The sequence below is a fragment of the Nestor notabilis genome, unplaced genomic scaffold (assembly GCF_000696875.1).
Source record: "Nestor notabilis isolate BGI_N333 unplaced genomic scaffold, ASM69687v1 scaffold7427, whole genome shotgun sequence".
In the NCBI taxonomy this organism is placed as follows: Eukaryota; Metazoa; Chordata; class Aves; order Psittaciformes; family Psittacidae; genus Nestor; species Nestor notabilis.
The window spans coordinates 20292-38210 of record NW_009936837.1 but is presented as its reverse complement, the minus strand read 5'-3'; the positions used below and the strand labels follow the sequence as shown (position 1 = coordinate 38210).

The 17919-nt window shown below is 41.1% G+C and overlaps 1 protein-coding gene across 1 annotated transcript; it reads left to right on the top strand.

Annotated features, from left to right (window-relative positions):
- Positions 1–645: 645 nt before the first annotated feature.
- LOC104401278 (vacuolar protein 8-like) lies at positions 646–15481 on the top strand (the record flags this gene model as incomplete). Its single annotated transcript, XM_010018547.1, has 10 exons — positions 646–768; positions 1754–1836; positions 3072–3197; positions 4036–4081; positions 5227–5360; positions 9520–9648; positions 12033–12147; positions 13092–13223; positions 14435–14560; positions 15360–15481. Coding segments are annotated over 10 exons (1136 nt in total), but the record flags the coding sequence as incomplete, so codon positions are not given.
- Positions 15482–17919: the final 2438 nt, after the last annotated feature.

Here is a 17919-nt window from a genome sequence, read left to right as displayed (position 1 = left end):
AGTTCATTTTATATTATTATTAAGATTTTTCCCCTGAGTTTTTCATTCAAGTGTCTCAAGGGGCTCTGCAGATACTTTTTTGGATTCTCCTCGTACTCCAGGATGTTGGATACAACTGTACAGCTTAATACACTGCCATGCAAGGAAGCATCACCACTTCAGAGAAGCATCATCTTTTCAGAACCTCTGCATTTTTTGTAGCTGTTGAAGGAGTGATACAGGCACATTCAAAGAGAGAAATCGGCCCTGGATATACTCTGCTAAATTAACTCAGTCTTTCCTGCAGTTGTTTATGTAGTTTTTGGCTGGCACACTGAACAACTTGATCAGACATAGTAGAGGTACAAGGCAAAATATGACACCTTGCAAACCTGTCTAAGGGGACTTATGGTCCTTTTATTTTAATCATTCTAGTCACAAAAGCATTGAACCAGCTGTGATCTATCACTAATACAGTATTCATGAATTAGTTTCTTTCCCATTGGGCTCTTGGAATGTTTAAATTTTCTTTGAGCATGCAGAGAAATTTTGATATATACTAAAGAATCAAAAAAGTGAAAAGAAATCTAGTCCTTTTAGTTGTCTTGCTCCTAGCTCACAGTAAGATGGCAATGTCTTCTTTCTTTCTCTGATTCTCTTCTCCAGAGTCCAACCGAGAGGCTATTGGCGCTGCTCGAGGAGTTACACCCCTGCTGTCTCTTGCCAATTCCTATGATCCTAGAGTCCAACAAAACGCAGTTGGTGCTATTCTCAACCTCACACAGTCAGGTACTTTCTGACCAATGGTTTATCTAAAATTGCCAAAAGAAAATTTCTCACTGATAAAAAAGTAATTGAAAAGGGTTAAGGCAAGAATAAAAGCGTATCTGAGCAACGCATTATTCCTTTCGTACATGACATTCATGTTGGTAGCATAGGCTGATGAGCTAAGTCTGGCCTCTTGTTAGCTAACACAGACCCTTTTTTGCCTAGTTCCAAAATAGAAAGGCTTGATTTTTTTAATCCCGAGGGATTTGTTAAAGAAATAACTTGGTCTAAAAAGTTAGCAGCACATTTGGTGGTACTTTGAAGCAATCTCAGAAGCTTATCCGACAAGATCAAGCTCTAGGAACGTTTAACTTGAATCCCTAACTTGGTGTTAGAAGATGTAAAATATAACTATTGTGGGCCAGACATTAAAAGCTCTTGAGATATCTGCCAACAGCTTTAGTAAAAGCAGTATTTCATCCTCCACAATAATATGTGCACACAATACATTAACTCTGAAACAAACCAACATTAAGTCTCACCTGCCTAGATGATACCATTATCCCGTGCAGCTAAATGGTACAGTTGTGAGTAATGTCTCTTATTTTTATATAAGGGAAAGGAACAGTTGGCTATTACACTTCTGTAGTTATGAAGAACTTTTTTAAAGAATTTGATTTTTAAACATGAAATCATGCTCAATATCATACCTGAGGTTTCTCAGATTCTTCAGCAATTCAGAATCTCAGAACAGTCTTTAGCATAAAGCCAGCAAAGGCTTAATAAATCAGACAGCCTGCTAGTCATTTTGCTGAAATGTCTGCATACTGCTATATTGGCACAAGTTCTAAATTACATACTCTCCACTCACACTGCTTTGGACAGCATCAGCACTCCAGAATTCAGTGGTTGTGCATAATTCCTTTTGAATGGTGCCTCCAGATGAGAGGGAGGGAAGGGGAAAGACACATTCACAGCACTTTTCTCCCCCCCTTTTTTATGGCAGAGAAAATCCAACAGGTCCTATGCAAGGAAGGAGCCCTACCAGTTCTTGCCTTGCTGCTGGAATCTCCTGACTCGGAAGTGCAGGTATGCCTCAAACAGGTCAGATTTTTAAACAGTAACAGTGTGACTGTAAGGAGAGCACAAACTGTGGCACCCAGAAATGAAAAGGTAGAGGGTAGGGAAGGTTTCACTAGAGAAGTGGGAAAACCTGTGAGAACATCTTGGTGAAACTTAGCGCAGCCAGATGATATGTATTCAAAACACCCAATTTGTCAAGCTCCACAGGAGAAAGGTTATGATGCAGAAGTGTATCTGCCAGCACACACTAACACATGCACAGAGTTCATACGTGGTTACTTTCTTGTGTGTTTCAGATCATCAGACAAGTTGCAGATAGGCCTCTTCCTCTGCTGTTTTTTTTTCATCCTAACTCTGATCTTCCACTCTAAGGAATTCTACCAAGTGACCTGAGAAAGCATAACTTGTAAAGATTTCTTTCTTCTTATTGTAAATGTTTGGGAAATCTTCTGTTTTATGCCTACCACAGACACCTCTTTATGATTCTGCACATTTAACAGAGCATCAGTCTGAGTTCAAAAGTATGTGGATGAAAAACTATGAGTCAGAGCTGTAAACCTTAAAATCCACTAGTTCATTCATTCAGTCCTCCAAGTAGTCCAGGATTGTTTGCTCCATTGGTTTTGTCACCTCTGTTCAGAGTTCTTTTAAATGTCTGAAGGGATGGACCTTCTGGAATTCCTTTCTGCAACCTGTTTCAGCGTTATCAGCTTTGTCTGAGATTCACCTTAAAATTTTCTTTGATGCAGTTCAACTTGTTTCTTCCAATTATACCCCCCTAGTAATACGTACTTATATATATACAACGCTTCCTAGCATTAATATTTAAATCATTTGAAAATGATCTCTTGGCATGCTAAGGCAATGACTACATCCAGCTTGAGTAAATAAATGTAAACATACAACACAGAAGATGCAGATGACCTAATTAGGTGCCAGCAGCAGTGTCCTTGCAGCAGCACAGTACATTCACAAATATCCAGAGTCCTAATGGGCTTGTACAACATGCAGTTGCCACAGCATGACTGCTATTGTAGCTAAAGCAGTTTGCATTGCTTTTCCCGGAGGAAGCCCACTTAGGCTGTTACCACATCTCCCCAGTAAAACACCCTTAAGATGAAAAAGTACTTTATTTTCACTGCATCTAAGTCTGAGCATTTCTCCAACTTATTTTTATCCTCCTCAACATGTCACCACTGGGACCTCTTCTCTCTCTCTCCTTTTTTCTTGGTTCTCTGCAGTATTACAGCTGTGCTGCTCTAAGCAACGTGGCAGCCAACGTTCAGTACCATGAAGCCATGCTGAGACCCAGCAACAGATTCCTGTTGCGGACACTCATCTCTCTCCTATCCTCTTCTGTGGACAAGGTAAAGCTGTAGCTTTCTCTTTGTGTAAATCCTTAGCATCAGAGTAGAGCTATAAACTTGGGCTTCCCATTTAGTCTTGCACAATTCTGCTCATCTGCTGTGTAGGTGCCTATGCAGCATCTTTCCCATGAGAAAAGACACATATATTAGAAGATACATAAGTTATACAAGGTCAATGTAGAGAAAGAGATGAGAAGTCATTGAAGTTGTCCTACAGCCCTGGACACTTCCTTTAGACTAGGATGCCCTGTATTCTTTAAACTTGAAGCTACATGTATGAAGTGCTCTGTCCAGGCTCTCAACTGTCTTTGATTATTGTGTCTGTGACAGAAAGTATCTGAAGCATCTATCATGCTACTTTTTTTTTTTCCCCTGGTCTTTTTGCTATTCTTAACTTTGGCATGGCTTCAGAGAATAACATCTTGAAAACTTTGCTTTGTTGGAGCTCATCAAAGAAACTTCAGTAAGTCACAGTTCAGGATTTAAGGGTGGAACCTTAAATTCTATGTAGGAGGAAGGTGAAAAAAAATACGAAGCAAATGAGATAAATTCACTCAATTTTCCTGTAACTTTCCTGACATTTTAAAGTAAACCAACATCTGAATCCCCTTGGCTGTTCCTCATCAACGACAGGATTACTGATACTAGTGGAGGTTGAAAAAACTTTGAGAAAAAAAAGAAAAAATAATTTCCCCAAATTTGTTCTCTGAAGATAATATGACAGCTTGCTAGTGTTGTGTTTATTTTGTGTACAATAGGCAGGAACATGCATTACTGAAATTGCTTCTTTTTTCCCCCCGCATTCATTTTTTCTTTTTTTGCTTTTTGGCACAAGCAGGTTTCAAGCCAGGCATGTGTTTGCCTACGGAATTTGGCTACCAGTGGTAAGCAGTATCTTGGAGATAAACAAAGCATGCTATTTTTCTTTCTCTCTCTGCATTTCAGAGAGGGCACAGTGAGCTGGGAATCTTTCATATTAGAAGAGAGATGCTCTTTTCTATATTTTAGTTGGATGTTAAGGGAAAAGGGAGATGCACTAACTAAATCTGCCTCAAAGCTCTTGGGTAGCAAGGGGAAGTATTTGGACAAGGTGAGAGAGACAGCAGAGGTCTTCTTATGCACAGAGCCTTTGCAACTTAAGTTTTTTTCCCTTCCATGTTTCAAAAGCATTAAACCTGATCAGGACAGAACGTCTCCTGAAATTGCTACTTGAGTGGGGACCTGCCTTCTCCCAGGGCTTGAATCTGTCTATCATTAAATGCAATTTTCTCCCAAGCATTGTCATCCTCTTAAAAGAATCCTATTAAATACCCAAGATCCTTTTCTATGGCATAATCAGGAGATGAAAGCAGAGGACTGGCACACTCAGGACTAGAGCTCTAGGGTCCAGAGGAAGAGTTGTACATCTAGAAAATGTAGAGGTGCTTAATTTTCAAGCAATCATAATTATAATGGAGCAGGGGGGAAGGAACAGCTGTGCTCCTTCTTGGCATGGTTGAAAATCCGTGATCTGCTTGGCCATTTAGGACTGCTGCTCCATCTGCTGGCTGCTCTGGCGTTGCCTTTTAGTGCCCAAAAGCCCTCTCCGAGTTTGCAGAGACAAGCGGGGTGTAAGCATTCAGCTGGGATGGCTGATCTCTCTCCTGGCTAACCATTACTCTGCAAGATACGTGGTGCCTGGGGAGGTCTTCCTGTCTGTGCAGCAGAAGCTGACACCTTCTTACTGGGCCTTATGCCAACGAAGGATTCAGAAAATTCCCCTAATTTCTTCTTACTGATGTTCAGATGCAAACTGAAGGGTGCCCAAACCTGCGTTCTGCTCTCAAGCCTGTACTAATCTTTTGGCAAAAGGAGCCAGAACAAATGAGGGCTTATTTTTATAACCAAACATCTAGTGTTGTCCCATCCCACAGAGGTGGGGTCAACCCCTCAAACTTAATCACTGCAGCGAAGTCAGATGTTTGTGTCAGGGCCCAAATGCCTCGCAGTGCTCTGAAGCTCACTGACCTCAGTCATTTTCCCAAACCAGTGGACATCCAGACCGAGATGGTTGCTGAGGATGTCCTGCCCAAGCTGCACGCTCTCCTGGCTTCTGGCAGTGAGGATGTGCGTCGTGCCTCCATCGCTCTGCTCTGGATACTGTCCCAGCACCCACACAACCAGGTAGGGGAGGACATTTCCCAAGACCAGTGTGGAAAGAGTAGTTCTGGCCACCACCTGGGGTAACACTCAGTTATGGCAAAAAGTGCATATGAAATGCATTTTGAGACTGACCAATAAGCTCTGTGAGACTTCTCAATTCCTCTTTCTCCCACCCAAAATAACGAGGTTTTCTCTGCTACATCTTCGCTGTCACTCATGAGGAGCCTATCTGTTGTGGTGAGTGGGATCTAAAGGATCCTGTAATCAGAATTCCTGTAAGAGGACCAAGAGGACAGAGGGGGAGAGGTGGGTGTCAGATTCCTTGTATGGACACTGCCCTGCAAATCCCCATGGTCCCCTCTGTCCCCAGACCACAGGTCTCCAGATGGGTGTACAAGGGGCAGGATAAATGCATAGCACCATGAAAGACTGCAACCATGGGGGCAGCTGCTGAAGTTATTCCTTGGCTACAGAGCTTCCTCACATGCTGAAAGCAGAGGAGCTAATTTAGAGTGTGCATTTAAAGTAGCATCAGTGCAAAATAAAGTGCAAAAATATATCACTTCCCTATATGGACAGTTATTTAAAAGTGCATTTGCATAAATTTATCATCTTTTGAATTAGGACCAAGACAGGGAAGCTAATATAACTTGAAATCTTTTGATAATTCACAAGGATTTTCCATGTCTCCTCATGTTGTTAGCTACAGAACAGTTGGTAAACACCAACTGTTTATAATGGGAAACACCACCATTTAGAGTGCAACACTATGCAAATACATGAAGTCTGTTGAGAAATAAACTACAGCAAATAAAAAAAAGCAGCTGATCCTGCTATACTTTCATCCTCCACATAAAACAGCAAAACCAGTAAGTAGCAACTGACCAATTTTTACTATTTTTAAATGTGCTTTTCTATTACAGTAATTAGACATCTGTAGGAACATGGATGTGAAGGGTTTTTGGTAGGTGTCTTAAGCTAACAATAACCTTTTAAGAGAGGCAGAGTTTGGGTAAATAAAAAAGTGAGAACCTTTCCTGCCACATTTCTTTAAGCAGTAGTGGCAGACAATATGAGTAATGACAGCTGGGCTTAAGTGCTTCTCCTGGCTGAAATATGCTCAGTCTGATTTGAAATTTCCCTGGATATTGGAAGCCTGGTGTTTTCCATCACAGTTGCTCATACCCAGCACAGTACAAACCAAATTGCCCCTCCTCTGGCTCTGGGACATGATGGAAAAAGTGGGTAAGCACAATGCCTGGGAAAGCAGCAACTAGAGCACAGAGCTTTTTAAAGGCACTGTGGCTTCCTAGGTTTTGTGCTGGCAGCATTAGCACTAAACATACTCGTCGCTTGTCAAACTGCCTCATGCAATCAAAACACAATTTTCTCTCAACAAGCTTACAATTGAAATACATTAAGTTAGTTGGAGGCTAATTTGCACTGCGAAAATGTTCCTTAGGATGAGGCATTATGCTGGAACATCGTCCTCACTTGCATTTGCTTTTCTTGATCCCAAACACCATTTGCACTTTTTGTTCTCCCAGCAAAAAGTACCCACAAATCCTTTCCTCCCTGATCCCGAAATGTGTCTTTATGAGTGCTTCAAACCCCCAGCAACAAAGGATGCAGCATCAGTAGGAACAAAGGCACTTGGAGCTCAGCCTTGTCATACCAGCAGCGAGACAGCCTGTTCTTCATGGGGGAATAGGGTTAGCAGCAGGAGGCTGGAAAGCAAAGCATCACCCTTGAGGGCTTATTCTCCAGCGAGAAGTAGCTACATCTCAAAAATTTGTTTTAGTGAGTAAACATGGCTGTCCCCGACTACTGAATGTTGCTGTTTTGTGCAAGCAAGCCCCGGGCACTCTGAGAAGACGCTGACCTCTCCTTACTCATATCCTGCCTCACCACCTCCATGCCTTTTCTGGCCTGTTTTGCAAACCTTTTCAAGGTTTCTTTCTCTAATTCAGGCTGAATTCTCATGAGTGAAAGAGGGACTTCTCCATGGGAACAGCTGTTGGAAAACAAGCCACCGAACAAAGCTAACCTTTGCAACCAAGTCAAGTGATGCTTGAATTATTACAAATACTACCCAGGATACAATAGGGCGGAATTCATCTGCCCTTTCGTTACCATGAAGCAAACCCCTGGGAATGCTTCACAGGAGCTTCTCTCTCTGCTTAAACTCCTTTTTTGCGATCCCCTGGCCAGGCTGTTGACAGCAATTCCTAGCAAGTGCTGGAAAACTTCCCTCTTGCAGAGGAATTTTTTTCAGTCCTCTCAAGGACAGCCTGACCCTGAAATACTATAGAAAGAGTCAGGTTTTTTGAGAAAACAGCCTTTTAAATCATATTCATTTGAGCAAAGACCTGGAAGTCAGGGTTGCAGAGGTCTGTCTACTCCAGATGATGCCACTGCCTTCTCACTGCAGGTACAAAATAATTTTGCCTTCCCATCTTGCTACCTGGTAAAAGGAGGATAATATTTATCTTGGCAAGAAATCCCTGGATAAGTGGTGCAAGTGCAGCATTACAACTGTAAGCACAGTTGCTGCTGGAATGCTTTTACTAGCTTTTTATTTATTTTTTAATCTTGGGAGAAGTTAGATCAGTATCCATCTAAACCACCCAATCCATTTTTACTCGGGGTTTTCTTGTGATGCTCTCGTGCTGTGCAGGATTGAGCCAGAAAACAAAATCTGGATCACAGCCATATACCAGTCAAAAAAGAGGTTCAGCAAAATTGGAAGTACTGTCACTTGCTAATGCGGGTCCTAAATAAACAGAAGTGCTTGACAAGGAAGTTGTTATAGATCAGAAAGTTCATTTACAGTCTGTAGAAAGTTTCCTTCTCTTAGGCTGTAGCAAATCAAATAAAGGTACCATAGTTGATGGGATTATGTAGAAAAGAGGACACTGTCCACAAGCACAGAAAACAGTCATCAACGATAATTTAACTGGATTATCTAAAATTATATTATTTCTGCCTTTGAAGAGAAGGAAAAAAAACCCAGTGAAAATTTACAGCCATGTCTGCATATAGGATTCTTTAAATTCCCTGAGTTTAGGCATAGCACTGCCCTTTCCACCTATTTTCATGGTTTATTTCAGGATTGGTGGTTATGACAGTGCTTAAAATGAATGTAAGTGAAGATGTCAGCTAATATTAAAAGAAAATAAGATCCACTTTTGCAATTTAACCTCAGTAAAAAATTGATGCAAGTTCAACTAATTTTTAAAGACATCTGCCTTTCAGCACTGCTTCAGTGATTCTGACATTTCACAGGTTTCAGATGTGATTTTTCTTGGCTATATATAGGACCGATGATTTGTTTTACATTGAACACTCTTGCTAATGTGTCTCAATTTTTAAGTAGCACAAATAATACAGTTTATTGCTAAGAAACATAAGAACTGCATAAAGACCTCAAATTAGAGACTGAAAGAAAAAATGCTCCCAAGAGGAAATCTTTCGCTTTTAACTCTAGACCTAACTCAAAGCCTGTTGAGATCACTTTCTTTTATAAACAGCAGTTTCCCTTTAATCCGTACTGTTACTGAAGGAACTACCTGGGCAGTAATCCAAACTCAGAAGATTAATATTAGTGGTAATTGGAAAACGACAACATTCAGAGAGAGGACTCAGTAAAGTCCCTCCCTCTAAAATATCTATCAGATAGCAGAGAAACGTATGTATAAACTCAAGAAGATGCTGTTCAGAACATGTTACTAAAGTGGTGCCAGATCATAAACTGATCTAAACATACAGTCCATTACTGTAGGTGAGGTTCATTGCTGAGGTACTCAAGGACACACTGCTTCTGCTACTTCATCACATACTTTCGCTTTTCACACCTATCCTGACCACTTCTTCCAGTCAGGATCACACATCCTTCCCTTGGCTACCAGCAACCTCAGGGAAGTGTTTGTTGCAAACAAAACCAAACTACTGAACCTTAAAGACTCCAGCTTTCCACAGCAAGTGCTCTGTAGATCAGTAGCAGTCAGTAAGACCATATTTTGAGAGAAAAAGCACTGGACCCAGCCAAATCGCTGTTGGTTTAAATGAACTAAGCAATACTCTTCTTTCAAAGCTAAGATCTATCTATCTCTAGCATGCTGCAAAGTTGCAGTGTGTTGTTCATACTGGATGTAACTGAGATATCAGTTGCTTTTCTCAGGACACTCTGGCATGTGCTGAGCTACTACAGAGCCTGGGGATGCTACTACTGGCACATAAAACAGACCCTGTGATTGTTGGCCATACTGCTTGTATCATCAAAAACCTGAGCCTTTCCAAAAACAGACAGGTAGGTACCCAGTATTTTTCACTGAACTATACCCTGGGAGGTTGCTAATATGGTTATATCAAATCAAATTATCCACAGAAAGATAATATAATGAAACATGCACCAAGGATACTCTACACAAAATTGTGTGACTAGAAGGACCTGATGCACCATGATGAAAGGAAGGTTTGTTCATATTTTTAAAATGCAATACAAAAAACGCTAAGGAAAATGAGAAATACCTAATTTTTTCCTATGAGTGGTTACCTAATTTGAATGACTGCATCATACGTATAAAACATACTTCTAGCAAAGACATTTCATACTCATTAAACTCATACTCATAAATCCAGGAAAATTGAGGTTTGTTATCAACTGAATCCTTATTTCCTAACTCTCACTCTTTGTCAGCCCTTGCTTATCCACTTATGGTGTTCAAACACTGATCTAATTTCAATCCCAGTTTGTTAAATATAACCCCGGCTATTGATGTACATTTTGCCTGTTTGGCAAGATACTAGTTGTGCTAAGATACTGTAAGGATCTCTGCTGATGATTCTGCTTCTAATTAAATCTTCTAATGAGCTTTATAGAGGCACTTCCTTTTTTCTTGCCTTTTAAGAGTACCTTGATCAAACAGTGCCACTAGTAACAATCAATATGGGGGGGAGAGGGGGGAAATCCCACCCAAATCCTTGTCTCTGCTTTGCCCCTCTTACTTTTCTTTTTCTTTGATCATGACCCAATTACCAATAGTCCCAGAGATTTTAGCTAACCAAAAGGAAAACTATCTCCCATTTTTTTTTTCGCTTTTGCTAACGTAAAAATTACATGAAATCTTGATAGTTGTGAAATCTGTTTTTGCAGGGAAATAGATTCCCTCAAATTCAAGGCTCAATCCTTTCAAAGTTTGCCTTAAAATAATTACCATATTTGTCACATATTCTGTTATCAGCAGGGAGCTTCATAAAGCTTTATAACATACAGAGAATTTAGCTCTCAGTGCTCAAGTGAAACCACAGAGATGAGTGGGAATGCCAGGTTTCCAGGGTCAATTCTAACGAACCATCCCTCAAACATGTAAGTCCTTGGCACAAGAGGAAAAAAAGCGGTGTTTTTATGCCAGCAGGACACTAACAGCGTGAGGGAGTTTGAAAGGCGAGTCTTGAATCCAGCTACAACCTCTAAGCAACAAGTTAAAAAACTGCAACATAAAACGAGCGCGCACACACACAAAAAGATACGCCCTTTTGTTGATAAATACCTGAGCTCCCTCATGGAGGTGTGAGCAGCTTCCATTGTTAAGACCTCCCAGAGAGCTGACGACTTTGTGATGCAGCTTCGATAGCAACCAGTCACCTCCAGGTGACTCATTCAGGACTCATTCCGTGTTCTCAAGTGCTTTTAATCCAGGTCAGTACAGGCTAAGTCTCCTATCTGTTTTCAAATCGGTCTCTAAAACACATGCTGTCCAACACTTTTGGCAGATAGATTCAACGTAAAACATAAGAGATACACAGAAATGTTTAGTTGATAACATTTCTCTACTGAAACAGAACTCAAATTTGCTAGTGAGAGGTCATCTTGTATTTCTGCAGATCAGAGCATTTCAACACGAGAAAGCTTTCAAAGCCCTGGAGGCAAATATGAGAAACTGAAAAACTTCCACATTTCCCAGTGCTTTGCCCTGGAGCACTCAGTTTATTCACCTCTGCAGCAAGACTTGAGGAAATGACAGCTTAATACTAACATAACAGCCTGGCGCAGCAGCAATAGGTCAGGAAATTCTCTGAGCTCAGAGCGAACTGCGTTAAGCCTGCATGCCTCACGCAAATGCATAGCATTTGGCTCCCCAGCACCTTAATGCTGATAAGGTCCCCTGGGAACAACTGCAGTTCCTCTACAAACCTGCAGGTTGAAAGAGAGAGCAGAGATGTGCAAAAGTAGTGCAGAAAAAACACGTGGCTTTGTAGCCTATTCGGTAAGGCTTTGCCTGTGTGGAGGAGCTACTGAGGTATAAGAGCGTAGCCAGCCAGGACAGTGTTTGTGCAAAGCTGGATCCCTCTGTGGTTATCCAGTGGCATACTGAATTTCACTTTGGAAAAATGACTTGACAGTCCTGGGGTAACAGTTGAACTTTATGATCTTGAAAGTCTTTTCCAACCTAGCTGATTCTGTGAGAACATCCCACTGACAGAGCAAGCCCTGGGAAACGCCTAAAATCAGGTGATCTCTGAACAATCCAGGGTGTTTGTCACCCTGTTGAGGTAGAGCTGGAAGGAGGCATTTCCATTAGTGATGTTTCAGCCCTCAGTATTGCTAAGAGCTATTCAGTACTTCTGAAGTCCTCCGCCACCACTAAAACACAGTGGAAATGCTGAACATTAATCTCTTTCTTGTTGCAGAGAATCATTGAGAGCCCATGTGTTGAAGGTCTTCTCCAGACCATGCTTTCTACCAATCCTGAAGAAGACTCTCTTCATTATGTGACATCTTGCCTTGCTGAGCTAGCGAAGCAAGGTAGGGAAGCAGCCCCACCATGAATGGCTTAATCCGAGAAGCATACATACACTTTATTAATCCTAATAGGAGATGAAGCACAGGTGGATGTACAGCTGAGGTCTTTCCCTTTAAATTCACTGGGGGCTTTGCCATGAGCTTCAAGAGCAGTAGGATCCAACTCACAGGCAGGACACATGGGCTCTGATAGTTGCACTTTTTTCTGTTGAACTGCTTAATTATTATTATTTTTTTACTCAAAATTCTTTGTGCTGACCTTCACTGCTGTACGTGGCCTGCCTAGTTTATTCGTAATGTGGCCCTGTTTCTCTGATTGAATTAATTTCACAAAAAACACTATAAAAGAAAGACTAAAATACAACGTGGCTCTTTCTCTAATTTTTTGCACATAGGTTTTATTCACACCCATGGAAGCTACAGTACTCCTCATGGCAAAGGGATCAGTGTTAATTTTCCCAGCCTGCACCAGCACTGCTTATTGTCTGTCAAACATTTCCTCTTGCAACTGGTGTAACTGCCATTCAACTGGCAACGTGTCACATTTAATTTTCCAAGAGGTGGCCAGCAGCCACTGGACAGACTGAGCCCACTAGGCCAGAGGCCACCAGCCACTGGACAGACTGAGCCCACTAGGCAAGAGTGTATCTTGTACGTGAAGTGATTCAATCTTTCAGAACACAAACCCAACAAAATAAAAATCCACCAGCCTTTCTGTGAATCAAATCCATTACCCTGCCTTACTGAGACCTTAACCTCAGGACATGGACCCTTTTTTTTACAACCTAAACATACTTACTGCACAAGTTCAGCATTTACTTTACTTCTCCAGCTGCATGAAGGATTTCCTATTGAGGCAGTATGGTTTCTGGCAGACGTCTCACCTTCATTTCTTCAACAGTGGAGTTTCTCTTTATAGCCTGCTCTCTCATCTTTCTGTCTTCCAGGTGCTACGTTACACATGCTCCAATGGATGGATGAACCCTTGACAAAGTGCTTAGTGAGGCTGGCTGGCCAGCAGGAACATACCGAGCCATCCTTTCAAGCTGCCTCCATCATCCAGCACATGATAGGTCATGGTAACTGTCACACAGCATTAACTGTGCTTTCAGAGATTTATGGCTGGATGGAGTGAAACAAGCATTTTCCCAAAGAATTAAAAAACATCTGTTAGGCACCAAACAACCTTTAACATTCCTATAGCATCTTCTGTGTGATCTCTACAAAAAGCACCTACAGTCACCCTTGAAATAGACATACATCAGGGTTGGCATGCATGAGAAAGCCCAGGGATGAAAATGGGCCATAGATAAAGATCTGATCCAGGTGCTGGCTGATGTATTCAAACACTATCCTGCTGCAAGGCTAGTTTGTAGCCACTTCTGAGGTCCTTAAAAACAATTTCACTAGGAAAGTGAGAGAACATAAAATACTCCTTACCAAAGGAAGCTGAGAATGTGTTTCAGACAAGAGGCATTGTATCTTTCTGTTTAACCCTCCTTCTCAGTACATACAATGTAGTGGCATTCCCCACAGATAGGAGCAGAGCTTGGTAGAGATAATTACAACGGGACAGTTGTGTTCCGAAATTTTACATCAACTCTGCTCCCTGAACAACAGGAGGAAAACATCTTCCTGAACTAAACACTGCTGTGGTAATTCTAGTCTAGATTAGCAGGAGCAGTGAAATGGTTTTTAAGAATGCAGCCTGTATTTTTTTAAGTTGCAGTGAGAGAGAATGAAAAGAACATTATTTTTGCCTGCAGAAAACAAAGTTCTGTGCTTAATATACTTGTCCCACACAGCTGAGAGCCTTTAAGACATGCAATAGAAAAGGTGTTTAGATTTTTGCCACATTCTCTAGAAAAACATGTTTAGATTTTAATCCTTAGATGTGAGAGAAACCGAAGTCCATAATGAGTCTCTAATAAGGGAAACCACAAACCTGCTTCAATTCTACCATCGAGGGTTTGCAACAGAGCAAACTCTCAAGTAGTGAACAGAGTCCAAAAGCATAATTGCTCCTGGGTTGGTTCATGGCAGGCTGATGAGTCTTCCATCACCTCTCACAAGGACCTCACACAAGGACGTCCTACTGCCCACACAGTGTTTTATTTACCTGAGGAATCAGTAGTACCTTTAGAGGCTGTACTACATGGAAGTAATCTGCTAATCTTTGCAGTAACACTGGTTGTAGCTGGGTAGATGGGTCATTAACAATCTTAAGTAGTTACAAAAATCAGTTTTTGAAGTGTTTTAAAGGCTCCTGTTAATTCTCCCATTTATGCAGAAAAAATGATGCTTTTGCTGAAGCGGCACATCAGAGAGATTCAAGCCTACCTCAGGAATTTTCTTACCCATCGAGAGATCCGCTTTCAGCAGCTGGGCATCTCCACATTCTGCAGACTGCGAGAAGGTACAGCCTTCCTGCTGGGCTGGGTGCCTGGGGCACTGCCAGGCGCTGCCTGCTCCTCTCTGTGGCAAACAGGCATTGCTGTGTCACAGAAATTACAGTACTGGGCAGCTTCCTCTGGGGTCTAGCTTTGCTCGCTTCAGCAAACAGAATAACCCTCAGGGTAGCTGTTACCTTACCTGTTTTTTAAGTTACTAAAAGTATCTTATAAAGGCTGGGATTTCTTTTGTTTAACAGGTACAGCTGGTTTATCCAATATAAGAATGTTTGGCACTAGATGCAACCTAAAAACTTTTCAAATATGAGTTTTGTTTATTTTGATAAAGCACACAAACAGGAAATTGTGTGATTAGCTGCTATTAGAGCTGGGAAGTCTCACTTATTTTTCTTACTTTAAATTCTGTTCCTTGAGGTTTTTTCCCATTTTTGGTGAAGTTTTTTTGGTTTGAAGTTGAGTACAGATAAGTTATAGTACCATAATAAATGCATATCTCTCCACATATGTAGAGCCAGAGCTAAGACTCTGCTATGTTTTGATACGCATCTATTGTATAAGGCTGAATTTGGCAACTGAACTTTAGACATCTGGAGCAGGAGAATTTAACAGCAAACAATCTTGAGTAAGGCTGAAATCTGGAGTTTTATCTGTTTTGTGTGGTAGAAGATATTGTTCTGCCTTCATACTTTACACTGTAATAAGAACTATCAACTGTGTCTAACCCAAAACAGAAGCTTTCTAAGCATCTGCATTAAGATAAGGGGGAAAATGGCAGTTTGCCTAACACTTGTTTTTTCTCTTCAGATCCAGAATTTTCATCAGAATTCAGAGAAAGCCAAATGGCCAAACTCCTTGAGCAACTCCGCCAACAAACAGAAGAAACTCAAGAGCTCCTTAGGGCAGCTATTTGCCATGAAGATAGTTAATATTTAAGCCAGATAGCTTATGAAAACTTACAAAGCCTTCAGAACTTTCAGAGAAGAGAACTCTTTTCATTGCTTCCTGTAGTTTTAAGTTTTCCTGCTACTTGCAATTTCATCATACAAAGAGATGTTCCGATAACAAAAGTCCAAGCAGGTCAAAGGACAATCCCTTGAACACTTCAGCTGGCTGCTGAAGTGTGCCTGAGGACTATGGCTACATTCCGTCCAATGGGTTTGGAAAACACCCGTTATGCTTGGGTAATCTTCCATGGTTTGTTTTTGGTTTCCTCACATCCACCTCCAAAACAACAGCACTGTATTAATGAGATTTTATTCATGTAACAGGTGGATTCTTCTAAAGAGGCATCTCTCAAGTACACAGGTTACTCTGCATTCATCTTTATTTTGTTTCTGTTCCATGTTTTTTATCTCAGAGCACACTCCCAGGACTTGACTTTAGAAAATAATTGAATTAACATACAATATAAAGGTAGCAAACTACTAGCAGGTTACTACAAACAGTAACTGCTGAAGGACAACTTAGAAATTGAAAGAAGTTTATAAGAAACAAGAATAGGGCAAGCCTTAGGGCTGATCTTTACCTACATTGTAGGCACTAAACTCCAGAAGAGCAAAGGCACACTGAGGTGGGTCAATGTGGCATAAAGCATGTTCAGAATATAGCAGTTACCATTGATTTGGGTGAGATGTGTTTGAATACAGAAATCTCTGTTCTGCAAATGGTAAATTATTTCCAAAACTACTTGCAACCAGGAAAAAGTGAACATACTTGGCAAAATTAGAAATTGATCTCCATCTTTCACCAGTACACTTCGTTTTAAATACAAGAATTCTCCTGGAGCTTCCTGTTGAACTGACTGGAACACTGAAACTTTGGAACCATTCTTACAGCAAACATCTGCTTCCAGATAGCATTTTCTTATGAAAACATTTCAGAAGAATTTACTGACTCTTGTGGTTTAACTCCAGCCAGCAAGTGAGCGCCACACAGCCACTTGCTCACTCACTTCACCTCCAGTGGAGTGGGGGAGAGAATGAGGATGGTAAAAGTGAGAAAACTCATGGGTCGAGATAAAGACAGTTTCATAAGTAAAGCAAAAGTTGTGCACCCAAGCAAAGCAAAACAAAGAATCCATTCACCATTTCCTATGGTCAGGCAGGTGTTCAGCCTCCCCAGGACAGCAGGGCTCCATCACGTTTAACAGTTACTTGGGAAGACAAACTCCATCAATCCGAACATCCCCTTCTCTTCCTTCTTCCCCCAGAGCTTTATGTGCTGAGCATGATGTCATATGGTATGGAATATCACTTGGATCATTTGGGGTCAGCTCTCTCAGCTGTGTCCCTTCCTTCCCAACTTCTTGTGCATCACCAGCCCCCTTGCTGGTAGGGTGGGGCGAGAGGCAGAAAAGGACTTGAGGCTGTGTAAGCACTGCTCAGCAATAATGAAAACATCCCTGTGTTATTATCAGCACCATTTCTAGTACAAACCCAAAACATAGCCCCATAGGAGCTACTATGAAGAAAATCAACTCTACCCCAGTCAAGACCAGCATAACGATCTTCTGAGGTGCTTCTGACCATGGTAAAACTCTTACATGCATGTAGAGCTTTAAAGCAGCTGCTACTGGCTACAAACATGGAATAAAAGTGAGATTAGAAATAGTAAAATATAATTCTGTTAACTAAGTGTTCCACATTGCATTTAGTGTTGGTTTTGATGCTTGGGGGAGGCATTTCTGTTAATGATCCCTGTTAATAACTGCAAGTTCTCTCCAATAGTACCAGGATTTGGTGTGGGGTTTTTTTTTTTTTGGTTGGTTTGGTTTTATTTTTTATTTATTTATTTATTTAAACACAACCAAACCCACATTCAAAAGCTTCTCTGCAGTACAATAAAAAGACCTGGGAAAGAGCAGGGCAGACTTCAGATAAAGCAGTATGGTGTTTTCAGTATTCATGTGTGACAGGAAATTTGTTTTGAAATCTCACATGAAAGACCCATGTGCTCAGCTGTGGGCAGCTGGGCTTGTTAAAAGAGAGGACTACAAAGAGCTGAATGACACAGGTAGGAATAAAATCAGAAAATCTCAAACTTAAGATAATTTTCCAAAAAGAAAATCAGTGCAATCTGTCCTGTATCTGTATTCTGAAGTATTTAACTGCAAACATTATTTCAAGGTCTTGGCAAAGAAAGCATTCTTCATCAGAATGAGATAAGAGACATATGGAACAAGCAAAGCTAATGGTGAACCACCCAGTAGCTGTGAAGTATTGAATATCATCCCTGTAAGCATTTATGTTGCACTGTTAAGATGAGAGCAAGGAGACAAGTCTTTCCAAAGCACACAGCCTAGCTTCTCCGTACCTTCACAATAGCTGTCTGCAACCTCCACAATTGCTAGTTCTATGTCACCGAC